Consider the following 13,568-nt stretch of genomic DNA (forward strand, 5'->3'; position numbering starts at 1 on the left):
CACACCCACACACACACACCCACACACACCCCCACACACACCCACACACACACCCACACCCACACACACACACCCACACACACCCCCACACACACCCACACACACACCCCCACACACACCCACACACACACCCACACCCACACACCCACACACACCCCCACACACACCCACACACACACCCACACACACACCCACACCCACACACACACACCCACACACCCCCACACACACCGACCCCCACACAACAACAAAAACAACAACAAGATTCCATTTATAAAGCGCCTTTCACGTCAGGAGGACGTCCCGAGGCGATGTACAGTTGGGTCAGGACCCGAGCAGTGGGGGAAATGGTCAGGGTGAGGGGAGGGAAGGGAGGGAGTGAGGAGGGGGGAAATGGTCAGGGTGAGGGGAGGGAAGGGAGGGAGCGAGGAGGGGGAAGAGAGTCGAGAGCGGAGCTGAAGGCTGAAGGTCAAAGAGAAAGGTCTTGAGACCGGCCTTGAAGGAGGAAAGGGAGGAGGCGGCGAAGGCACTGGGTATGGAGTTCCAGAGCCTCGGGGCTGAGAGGCTGAAGGCCACCGATGGTAGGGCGGTTGGGGCGGGGGACGTGGAGCAGACCGGAGCCAGAGGAACGGAGGGTACGGGCAGGTAGGTAGCGGGATAGTAGGTTGGAGAGGTAGGAGGGAGCAAGGCCGTGAATGGCCTCGTAGGTGAGGATGAGGATCTTGAAATCAATCCTCTGGGGGATGGGGAGCCAGTGGAGGCGAGCGAGGGTGAGGGTGAGGGTGAGGGTGAGGGTGAGGGTGAGGGCGAGGGTGAGGGCGAGGGTGAGGGCGAGGGTGAGGGTGGGAGTGATGTGGTCGCGGTGTCTGGTGTGGGACAGTACACGTGCTGCAGAGTTCTGAATGACCTGCAGTGTGGAGGGAGGGCCGGGAAGGCCGACGAGGAGAGAGTTCCCATAGTCCGGCCTTGAGGTGATAAAGGTGTGGACCAGAGTTTCAGCCGCGTGAGGGGTGAGGTAGTGCCGTAGTCTGGCGATGTTCCGGAGGTGATGGAAGGCGGTGCCAGTTGTGGTGCGGATGTGAGGGAGAAAGGACAGCTCAGGGTCGAGGGGAACCCCGAGGTTCCTGATGGCTTTGAGAGGTGGAGAGTGCGGCCTTGGATGCTGATGGTGTCAGCGCCTGAGGTGCGGAGGCGCTGACGTGAGCCAATCAGGAGGGCCTCAGTTTTGCGCACGTTGAGCTGAAGGAAGTTATCTCTCGTCCAGGACTCGATGTTGGACAGACAGCTGTCAGGACATCGGGGGTCGTGGAGTTGAGGGTAGAGGAGGAAAGGTAGAGTTGGGTGTCATCCGCATACATGTGGGAGTGAACTCCATGTCTGCGGATGATGTCACCACAGGGGGAGCATATAGAGGGTGAAGAGGAGGGGACCGAGGACAGAGCCCTGAGGGACACCGCACGAGACAGTACGGGGGGTGGAGGAGAAGCCATTCGTCGAGACAAAGTGAAGACGGTGGGAGAGGTACGACCTAAACCACTCAAGGACAGTGCCTTGAAGGTTGAGGTGGGAGGACAAGCGGTGGAGTAGGATAGCGTGGTCGACCGTATCGAATGCTGCCGATAGGTCGAGGAGGACGAGGAGGCAGAGGGAGCCCTGGTCACAGATGGTCAGGATATCATTGGTGACCTTGACCAGGGCAGTTTCTGTGCTATGGGCAGCACCGAAACCTGACTGAAGGGGTTCGAATAGTGAGTGGTTGGAGAGGAAAGAGCGCAGTTGGGAGGCCACAACTCTTTCCAAGACCTTGGAGAGAAAGGGGAGGTTGGAGATGGGCCGGTAACTTGATAGCTGCGACGCATCAAGAGAGGGTTTTTTCAGGGTGGGAGTGATGGTGGCAGTTTTTAAGGGAATGGGGACAGAGCCACAGGAGAGGGACAGGTTGACGATGTCAGTGATAAGTGACACACACACACCCGCACACACACCCGCACACACCCACCCACACACCCCCACACACACACCCACACACCCACACACACACCCACACACCCACACACACCACACCCACACACACCCACACCCACACCCCCACACACACCCACACCCACACACCCACACACACACCCACCTCCCCCCCCCCCCACACACACACCCACACACACAGACACAGGCAGAGACACACACCCACACACACACCCACACACACACCCCCACACACAGACAGACACAGGCAGAGACACCCACCCACACCCACACACAGACACAGGCAGAGACACACACTCACACACACACAGACACACACACCCCACACCCCCCCCCCCACCCCCACCCCCCCCCACACACACACTGACACAGGCAGAGACACACACCCACACCTCCCCCCACCCCCCCCCACACACACACACACAGGCAGAGACACACACCCACACCCACACACACATTCACAGACACAGAAAGAGACACACACACAGAGCCAGACATATACACACACAGACACAGAGAAGACTGAGACACACATCCACACAGAGATACACACACACACATACACAGACAGACACACACAAAGAGACACAGACACACACACAGACAGAGAGAGAGAGAGACATACATACACACTGACAAAGAAAGACTGAGACATAGAGAGAGACACACACAGACACATATATAGAGGCAGACACACACAGACAGTCAGTCACACAGAGTAACACCCAGACACACACACACACACAGTCACACAGAGTAACACCCAGACACACACACACACACACAGAGACGCATACAGTGACACAGACAGATACAGACACAGAGACACATACCCAGAGGCATAGCAGGTATATTTATATACACACACAGAGACACACAGACCTACACACACACAGTCAGAGGCACAAATACAGGCAGATACATAGTCATAAATAGGGACACAAACAGTCACACACACATATATACAGACACAGAGAGACACAAACAGACACACACACACACGTATTCTCAGACAGACAGAGAGAGAGACCCAGACACACACACAGACACAGAGAGAGACACTGACAGAGAGACACACACAGACACCAAGAGATATACACAGACGCAGACTGAGAGAGAGAGACACAGACACACACACAGACACAAACACAGACATATACTTAGACAGAGAGAGAGATAGAGACACAGAGAGAGATATACAGACAGAGACACACACAGACACAGAGATACACAGACAGAGACACACACACACAGAGAGATATACAGACAGAGACACACACACAGACACAGAGATACACAGACAGAGACACACACACAGACCAGAGATACACAGACAGAGACACACACACACAGACACAGAGATACACAGACAGAGACACACACACAGACACAGAGATACACAGACAGAGACACACACACACAGACACAGATACACAGACAGAGACACACACACAGAGATACACAGACAGAGGCACAGAGAGAGAGAGATACACACACAAACACACACACACACACATACAGACATACACACATACAGACAGAGAGTAAGAGAGACACACACAGACACAGAGAGACATACTCACACATACAGAGACAGACAGACAGACAGACAGACAGACACAGATTACCTTCTCTGAGTGGGAAAGCAATGATCGCCAGTTTGGTGGTGTGTTTGTGTGTGTGTCTCTCTCTGTGTCCCTGTCTGTGTGTGTGTCTCTCTCTGTGTCCCTGTCTGTGTGTGTGTCTCTCTCTGTGTCCCTGTCTGTGTGTGTGTCTCTCTCTGTGTCCCTGTCTGTGTGTGTGTCTCTCTCTGTGTCCCTGTCTGTGTGTGTGTCTCTCTCTGTGTCCCTGTCTGTGTGTGTGTCTCTCTCTGTGTCCCTGTCTGTGTGTGTGTCTCTCTCTGTGTCCCTGTCTGTGTGTGTGTCTCTCTCTGTGTCCCTGTCTGTGTGTGTGTCTCTCTCTGTGTCCCTGTCTGTGTGTGTGTCTCTCTCTGTGTCCCTGTCTGTGTGTGTGTCTCTCTCTGTGTCCCTGTCTGTGTGTGTGTCTCTCTGGTGTCTGTGTGTGTGTCTCTCTCTGTATGTCTGTGTGTGTGTCTCTCTCTGTGTCCCTGTCTGTGTGTGTGTCTCTCTCTGTGTCCCTGTCTGTGTGTGTCTCTCTCTGTGTCCCTGTCTGTGTGTGTGTCTCTCTCTGTGTCCCTGTCTGTGTGTGTGTCTCTCTCTGTGTCCCTGTCTGTGTGTGTGTTTCTCTCTGTGTCCCTGTCTGTGTGTGTGTCTCTCTCTGTGTCCCTGTCTGTGTGTGTGTCTCTCTCTGTGTCCCTGTCTGTGTGTGTGTCTCTCTCTGTGTCCCTGTCTGTGTGTGTCTCTCTCTGTGTCCCTGTCTGTGTGTGTGTGTCTCTCTCTGTGTCCCTGTCTGTGTGTGTCTCTCTCTGTGTCCCTGTCTGTGTGTGTGTCTCTCTCTGTGTCCCTGTCTGTGTGTGTGTCTCTCTCTGTGTCTCTATGTGTGTCTCTCTCTGTGTCCCTGTCTGTGTGTGTGTCTCTCTCTGTGTCTCTATGTGTGTCTCTCTCTCTGTGTCCCTGTCTGTGTGTGTGTCTCTCTCTGTGTTTGTCAGTGTGTGTATCTCTCTGAGTATCTGTGAGTGTGTATCTCTGTCTGTGAATGTGTATCTCTGTGTGTCTGTGAGTGTGTGTCTCTCTTTCTGTGTTTGTGAGTGTGTGTCTCTCTCTGAGTATCTGTGAGTGTGTATCTCTGTGTCTGTGAGTGTGTATCTCTCTGTGTGTCTGTGAGTGTGTGTCTCTCTCTGAGTATCTGTGAGTGTGTATCTCTGTGTCTGTGAGTGTGTATCTCTGTGTCTGTGAGTGTGTATCTCTCTGTGTGTCTGTGAGTGTGTGTGTCTCTCTGTGTCTGTGAGTGTGTGTCTCTCTCTGAGTATCTGTGAGTGTGTGTCTCTCTGTGTCTGTGAGTGTGTCTCTCTCTGTGTCCCTGTCTGTGTGTGTGTCTCTCTCTGTGTCCCTGTCTGTGTGTGTGTCTCTCTCTGTGTCCCTGTCTGTGTGTGTGTCTCTCTCTGTGTCCCTGTCTGTGTGTCTCTCTCTGTGTCTCTATGTGTGTCTCTCTCTGTGTCCCTGTCTGTGTGTGTGTCTCTCTATGTGTCCCTGTCTGTGTGTGTGTCTCTCTCTGTGTCTCTATGTGTGTCTCTCTCTGTGTCCCTGTCTGTGTGTGTGTCTCTCTCTGTGTCTCTATGTGTGTCTCTCTCTGTGTCCCTGTCTGTGTGTGTGTCTCTCTCTGTGTCCCTGTCTGTGTGTGTGTCTCTCTCTGTGTCTCTATGTGTGTCTCTCTCTGTGTCCCTGTCTGTGTGTGTCTCTCTCTGTTTGTGTGTCCCTCTGTGTTGTATCTGTGTCTCTGAGTTCATGTGCCTCTGTGTGTCTCTCTCTGTGTGTTTGTGAGTGTGTCTCTCTCTGTGTCTGTGACTGTGTGACTCTGTGTCTGTGTGTCTCTCTCTGTGTTTGTCAGTGTGTGTATCTCTCTCTGTGTCTGTAACTGTGTGTCTCTGTGTCTGTGAGTGTGTGTCTCTCTTTCTGTGTTTGTGAGTGTGTCTCTCTGTGAGTGTCTGTGAGTGTGTGTCTTTCTCTGTGTCTGTGAGTGTGTCTCTCTGTGTCTGTGACTCTGTGTCTCTGTGTCTGTGACTGTGTGTCTCTGTGTCTGTGAGTGTGTCTCTCTCTGTGTCTGTGACTGTGTGTCTCTGTGTCTGTGACTCTGTGTCTCTGTGTTTGTGAGTGTGTGTCTCTCTCTCGGTGCCTGTGAGTGTGTGTCTCTCTGTATGTCTGTGAGTGTGTATCTCTGTGTCTGTGAGTGTGTGTCTCTCTCTGTATCTGTGAGTGTGTGTCTCTCTCTCTGTGTCTGTGAGTGTGTGTCTCTCTCTCTGTGTCTGTGAGTGTGTGTCTCTCTCTCTGTGTCTGTGAGTGTCTCTCTCTCTCTCTGTGTCTGTGAGTGTGTGCGTCTCTCTGTGTGTTTCAACCTCTCTCTGCCATCCGGCACTGTTCCTTTCCCCCCTCAAAACAGCCATTATCACCCCCACCTTGAAGACACCTTCCCGTGACCCATCACAGTATCCAGCTATCGGCCTATCTCCCACCTCCCTTTTCTGTGTAAGGTCCTTGAGAGAGCCGTTGTCTCTCAGCTTCGCTCTTTCCTCTCCTCCCACTCCCTCCATGAGCCCCTCCAGTTGGGGTTTCTGTGCTGCCCACAGCACGGAAACTGCTCTGGTCAAGGTCACAAACGACATCCTGACCATGTGTGACCAGAGCTCCCTCTGCCTCCTCGTCCTCCTCGACCTCTCCGCTGCCTTTGATACTGTGGACCACACAATCCTCCTCCACCGCCTCTCCTCCCACCTCAACCTTCAAGGTTCTGTCCTTGACTGGTTCAGGTCCTACCTTTCACACCTCCACTTTGTCAGAGCAAACGGCTTCTCCTCCACTGTCTCGTGCAGTGTTCCTCAGGGCCCTGTCCTCAGTCCCCTCCTCTTCACCCTCCACATACTCCCACATGGTGACGTCATCCGCAGACATGGGGTAACCCAACTCTACCTCTCTGCCTCCACCCTGAACTAGAATTACTGGCGTCCTGACCGACTCCCTGTCCCACATCAAGTCCTGGACGACGGACAACTTTCTCCAACTCAACGTCAGCAAGAACGAGGCCCTCCTGATTGGCTCGCGCCAGCGCCTCCGCCCCTCAGACGCTGGCAGCACCAGCCTCCACGGCTGCACACTCACCCTCACTAACCCGGTCAGGAACCTGGGGGTCTTGTTTGACCCTGAACTGTCCTTTCTCCCCCACATCCGCGCCATGACCGGCACTGCCTACCACCACCTACGCAACATTGCCAGACTCCGCCACTGCCTCACCCCTCAGCCCCCAAACCCTCACCCACACCTTCGTCACCTCAAGGCTCGATTACGGGAACTCCCTCCTCATCGGCCTTCCCAACTCTTCCCTTCACAACCTGTAGATCATCCACAACTCTGCAGCTCATGTACTCTCACGCACCAGACTCCGTGACCCCATCACTCCCACCCTCGCCCGACCCCATCACCCCCACCCTCACCCGACCCCATCACTCCCACCCTCGCCCGACCCCATCACTCCCACCCTCACCCGACCCCATCACTCCCACCCTCGCCCGACCCCATCACTCCCACCCTCGCCCGACCCCATCACCCCCACCCTCGCCCAACTCCACCGGCTCCCCATCCCCCAGAGGATCGAGTTCAAGATCCTCGTCCTCAGCTTTAAGGCCATCCATGGCCTCGCCCTCTCCTACCTCTCTGACCTGCTGACTCCCAACCAACTTCCCCGCTCCCTCCGCTCATTGGGCTCCGGCTGCTCCATGCCTCCCGCCCGACCCGCCCTACCATCGGTGGCCTCTCTGCCCCCACACTCTGGAAGTGTGTCTTTCAGTCTGTACGTCTCATTCACTCTTTATAATATTCCGTTTAATCTCTCCTCACATGTAGATATGTTCCTGATCATTGCTTCTTCACCTGAAGTAATTTCCTGACTTGTCTCCTATCAGCTTTCTCAGACGTGATGGATCCAGAGTTGGTGCATCAACCGTAATCCAAATTAATAATAATCTCTGCATTTGATACAGCGCCTGATCACGTCATTGAGACGTCTCAAAGTGCTTTACAAGACACTGTAAAGTGAATTGACTGTATTTTTACACAGCAGCCAATTACACACAGCAGCGTCCCACAAACAGTCGTGGATTGAGTGAACAATTTTTTTTTAGGCGCAGGTTGGCGAGAGCCAAGGCTTGGGGGGACCCCAGGGTGTGTGTTGGGGTAACTGCTGGAGTGTAACCCGCTAAACCCACACCGCTCGGCCATTGATATCACTGTCCGGCAGCTTTCCTGCTGCTTGTCCAGCGAGGACCCCCCTCCCCGTTAGTTAGGGCTTTGGTTTACAGGGTTAAGAGGTCGGGGGGAAGTGGGATGATGGGGAGACTGTACAAAGGGGGTGATGGTATACACCAGCACACTGACCCGGAGCAAACTCCATCCCCACATCTCACCCGCTCTGGCCCAGGCTCCACTGGCTCCCCATCACCCAACACATCGACTTCAAGATGCTCTCACTCTCGTGTTCAAATCCATTCACTCCCTGGCACCTCCCCACCTCTCCGACCCCCTCACTCCCCACCTCTCCGACCCCCTCACTCCCCATCTCTCCAACCCCCTCACTCCCCATCTCTCCGACCCCCTCACTCCCCACCTGTCCAACCCCCTCACTCCCCACCTGTCCAACCCCCTCACTCCCCACCTCTCCAACCCCCTCACACCCCACCTCTCCAACCCCCTCACTCTCCACCTCTCCGACCCCCACACTCCCCACCTCTCCGAACCCACTCAGTCCCCAATTCACAACCCGGTCAGTGCCTCCGCTTGACTGGCACTGGCTCCTGCTCGTCCCTCGCACCCTCTGCACCGCCATCGAGATTGCGCTTTCAGCCACTGTGCCCCAAAACTCTGGACCCCTCTCCTTCAGTCCCTCTCCTTGCCCCCTCTCTCCCCTCTTTCAAGTATTGCCTGAAAACTTTCCTGGTCAACCGTGCTTACGGTCCCCTCCCTCCCCCCGGCTCGGAGTCAGGTTCCTTCACTGTTAAATGCTCTGAGATGCTGCCCTGTGTGGAGGGCGCTATATAAGTGCAAGTTGTTGTTGTTGAGGGTCCTGTGTACAGTGTGGGTTTGAGCTTTGTCATCATTACAGCTCAGGACTCGCAGCTGAAATTCACGATATGATGAGTTTCCAAAGAGTTTTGTGTACTTTCCTGCGGCTTGTCCTCACGGAATGATTCACATTCCTACCTCATTCCTGAACCATGACAGAGTGAGTGGGTGAGCCAGCGAGTGAGAATGCGAGTGTGTGAGTGAATGACTGAACGAGTAAGCAAGAGACTGAGTGAGTGTGCGAGTGAGTGAGCAAGTGACTGAGTGGATGTCCGAGTGAGTGAGCGAGCAACTGAGTGGGTGTGCAAGTGAGTGAGCTAGAGACTGAGTGAGTGTGCGAGTGAGTGAGCGAGCGACTGAATGAGTGTGCGAGTGAGTGAGCGAGTGTGTGAATAAGTGAGTGAACGAGGCCGTTGTGTAATCTGGGCATCGGTCCCCTCTCCCCTCACGTTTGCTGCTCACTTCGGGCTGTGGTTTCGGAAAGTTTTAAGGTTAGAACTAATCAGCGCAGCCACACAGTGCACAAACACCGGAGAGGACTCAGCTTCTGCTGAAGGCAATCCGCAAATCATTCACTTCAAACTCTTAAATCTGATCAACGTTAAGTGCTTGTGTTCCAGGAGAGAGAGAGAGAGAGAGAGAGGAAAAGATACAGAGAACCGGAGAGACAAAGGGAGAGACAGAGAGAGAGAGCGACAGAAAGAGATTGACAGCTAATAATAATAATAATCTTCACATTTCACGCAGCGCCTCATCACGTCGTTGAGACGTCTCAAAGCGCTTCACGGAATATATTGTAAAGTGAATCGACTGTCTATTTTGTGGGCGAAATGCAGCAGCAAATTACGCAGAGCAGCGTCTCACACACAGCCGTGGGTTGAGTTGTGCTTTGTGAGTGTTTGTGAGTGTGTGTAATGGTGTATAAGTGTTTGGGAATGTGTGTGTTTGTGAGTATTTGGGAGAGCGTGTGTGTGTGTGTTTGTGAGTGTATGTGTGTGTGTGTGTGTGTGAGTGTGTATGTGTGTGTGAGTGTGTATGTGTGTGTGAGTGTGTATGTGTGTGTGAGTGTGTGTATGTGTGTGTGTGTGTGTGTGAGTGTGTATGTGTGTGTGAGTGTGTATGTGTGTGTGAGTGTGTGTGTGAGTGTGTATGTGTGTGTGAGTGTGTGTGTGAGTGTGTGAGTGTGTGTATGTGTGTGTGTGTGAGTGAGGAAGGCTATGACATACGGACCTGTGAGACCAATGTTTTTAGTGAATGATAATTTTATTCCTCGAGTTCCTATTCCAGTTTCCTGTGTGGGAGTGAACTGTCTGATTGGGAATCGCTGTGCGGGCGGGTGGCGGGTGGCGGGTGGCGGGTGGCGCTCCGGGCTCAGCTGTAGGCTTCTCCGTGCTGTGGGGGGCTTGGCTGGGCTGTGGCCCCCCCACCATCACCGGCCACAGTTCCCACTGAAACATCAAACACAGTGACTCAACAACAGCAGCAACAACGCACCATCACATCACCTGCTCTCCACACCCCCCAGTGAGAAGGGCGCTGTATAAATGCAAGTTGTTGATGTTGTTGTTTGTGGCCTCGTGCGGTGTGCATAACAGCTGCCGTGTTTGTCTGCAAAAGGGCTGCTCTCCGCTCTCTCCCTCTGTCTCTATCACTCTCTTTCTCTCACCTCTCACCCTCTCCCTTTCTCTCTATCCCTCTCTTGCTCTCTCGTGACATCTCTCGCCCTCTGTCTCTCTGTCCCTGTGTGTGTGTATATGTGTGTGTATATTTGTGTGTGTGTATGTATGTATAAGTGTGTGTATATGTATATGTGTGTGTGTATATGTATATGTGTGTATGTATGTGTCTATGTGTGTGTATGTGTGTGTGTGTGTGTGTATGTGCGCGTGGAGTCCTGTAGCTCAGTGGTTAGAGCACTCGCTTTGCAAGTGAGAGACCTGAGTTCAATTCCAGGCAGAGGGCCAAACCTCGGGCAAGTTTCCTTACTCCACACAGAGCCTAATAATAATACCTCCAAAACCAAAACAATAATAAATTGGTCAGTTTCAATCCCCGACTGTTTGTGGGACATTGCTGTGCGCAATTGGCTGCCGCGTTCGCCCACAAATATACAGTCAATTCACTTTACAGTGTGTTCTGTGAAGCGCTTTGGGACGTCCTCCCGACGTGAAAAGCGCTATATCAAATGCGAGGATTATTATTATTATTATAAAGGAGTGACTGTATATTTTGTGGGCGAAACGAGACAGAGAGAGAGTGTGGCATTCAGGGAGAGAGACAGAAGCAGAGAGAGAGAGAGAGGGAGAGAACAGTCATGGGATATATGTGTGTATGTATATAAATGTATGTGTGTGTATGTGTGTGTATATGTGTATATTGTGTGTGTATGTGTGTGTGCGTGTGTGTGTGTTGGGGTTATATGACCCTCGCCTGGCAGCGCTGTCTGTGTTGTAGAACGAACAGACCTAAAAATACAACCTTTCCCATGTGGAGGCCTGGACCAGACCTGGGCTGGGGTTTACCTGTGTAGGTCCGGAGCGTGGGGATGTAGTCGGCCCAGAAGGAGCAGGCCTCCCTCCTCAGGCCCCTGTGACTCTCCAGGCCACACGTTAGCTCTATGTAGCTGCCAGCCCGGGGGCCGCTGGTGGTAACTGGGGGCCAGGCTGGCAGGGAGCCGGGGGCACATGGACCAGACACCCCTCCCACAGGGTTAGGGTTCCTGTGTGAGGAGAGAACAGCCAATGTCATCACAACCACAGGAGCTTCATGTTCCAACCAACCATCCAACCCTTCCTCCCTCCCTCCCTACCACATTCCCTTCATCCTCCCTTCCCTCTCTCCCTCTTATCCTCCTACCACACTCCTACCTTCCCTACGCTCTCCATGTCCCTCCATTTTTCCCTTGAACTCACTCTCCCAGCTCTAACTTCTCCTCCTGAGCCTCTCTTGCTCATTCCTTCATATCCTTCCTTCTCCCCCACCGTTACTCTCTCTCTATCCTCCCCACTCTCCCTCTCTCTTTCCCTCTCGCTCGCAAGTGAACTGTTAACCCTCTCAGTGCCAGGGCTCCACACACACACAACAACAACAAAATTACATTTGTAAAGCGCCTTTCATGTCGGGAGGACGTCCCAAGGCGCTGGACAGTCAGAGCTTCGGACCTGAGCTGAGGGTCGGGGGGCGGGAGGGCAGGGGGGGGAAACAGGGAGATCAAAAGCATGGTCGAAGAAGAGGGTCTTGAGATGGGTCTTGAAGGTGGTGAGGGAGGGGGTGAGGCAGAAGGCCCAGCTGCCAATAGTGGGGAACATGAAGCAGGCCGGAGCCCGCTGAGCGGAGGGAGCGAGCAGGATGGGAGGGGGTTAGGAGGTGGCAGAGGGAGCAAGAACATGGAGGGCTTTGAAGTTGAGGACCAGGATCTTGAACTGTGTGATGGGAAGCCAGTGGAGTCGGGCGAGGATGGGGGTGAATAGGGTCACGGAGCCGGTATGGGAGAGGACACGGGTTGCAGAGTTCTGGATGATCTGCCGCCTGTGGAGGGAGGAGTTGGGGGCCGACAACAGTGAGTTTGCATAGTCGAGCCTCGATATAATGAAGGTGTGTGTGGGGGTCTCGGGGCTGCGGTGTGAGACAGTGGCGGAGTCGGGGGATGTTGCGGAGGTGGGAAGGCAGAGCGGGTCATGGCGCAGATGTGGGGTAGAAAGGATAGTTGAGGGTCAAACAAGACCCCAAGGTTTGGGACTGGCTCAGTGAGGGGAGTGAGCCCAGGGATGGTGATGCTGTCAGCGCCTGAGGTGAGGAGGCTAACGGGAGTCAATCAGGAGCCTCGGTCTTGTTGACGTTCAACTGAAGAAAGTTCACTCTCATCCAGGACTTCACGTCTGACAGACATTCTGTCAGGAGGGCAGTGGGTCCTGGAGTCGAGGGTGGAGGCAGAGAGAGAGAGTTGGATGTCATCCACATACATGTGGGTTGACCCCATGTCACTAAAAGGGAGTATATAGATGTTGAAGAGGAGGGGACCAAGGACAGAGCCCTGAGGAACGCCACACAAGACGGTGCGGGCTGGAGGAGAAGCGTTTTGTGGAGGTGAAGTGAAGAGATGGGTCCAGGGAAGGTTTTTTTAAGGATAGGAGTGATGACGGTGGTTTTTAATGGAGTGGGAACAGTACCAGTGGATAGGGAGAGGTTTATGATGTCTGTGAGTAGAGGGGCAAGCAGGTGGAGCTGGGAGGTAAGGAGAGGGGTAGGGACGGGGTCGAGGGAGCAGGTGGTTGGTTTCATATAGGTTATAGTGGTGATGAAAGAGGAGGGGAAGACACTCACACACAAACACACACAGCCACTATGTTGGGCTCCTCATCCAGGAGACATCTCAGAGAGTGACACAGTGACTGCTGCCCTTAGCCTGTTCACATCGTTGAGACGCCTCAAAGCGCTTCACAGGCTGCAGTGTAAAGTGTAGTGACTGTGTTTTGTGATTGCGTTGTACAGAAATTGGCGGAAGGTTCTGGGGAGATGGAGAGTAAGAGCGCGATCTACCGGGTTCTGCAGGACTTCCTGGGCCAACAGACTTCAGACCCACTCGTAAAGGATGCCGTCTCCTGGTTTTACTCTCTACAGCGACCGCTCGACTACACCTCACTCGCACAGGCTCTGGGCAACGCCACCCGGTCAGTCACTACACCACTACACTACACCATGACACAGTCACTACACCATTACAGACACTACACTATCACAATCACTACTTGATTATTGATAATTATCTCGATCAGTTTGCCAAGGAACAGAACCAGAACAAGAACAAGAACCAGGGAACAGGCCATATTAGACCTTGTTTTGTGTAATGAAGCAGAG

The 13,568-nt window shown here is 53.5% G+C and overlaps 1 protein-coding gene across 1 annotated transcript in view; it reads left to right on the forward strand.

Annotated features, from left to right (window-relative positions):
* Nucleotides 1-13,206: 13,206 nt before the first annotated feature.
* The window catches only part of LOC103172163 (thyroglobulin-like), a 20,472-nt gene continuing 20,110 nt past the window's right edge, over nt 13,207-13,568 (forward strand). The window contains exon 1 of the mRNA XM_042331721.1: nt 13,207-13,381. Coding sequence (XP_042187655.1) covers nt 13,227-13,381 — 155 coding nt within the window. The 5' untranslated portion in view covers nt 13,207-13,226. The remainder of the gene's footprint in view (nt 13,382-13,568) is intronic.

The sequence above is a fragment of the Callorhinchus milii genome, unplaced genomic scaffold, assembly GCF_018977255.1.
Source record: "Callorhinchus milii isolate IMCB2004 unplaced genomic scaffold, IMCB_Cmil_1.0 Scaffold2, whole genome shotgun sequence".
NCBI lineage: Eukaryota > Metazoa > Chordata > Chondrichthyes > Chimaeriformes > Callorhinchidae > Callorhinchus > Callorhinchus milii.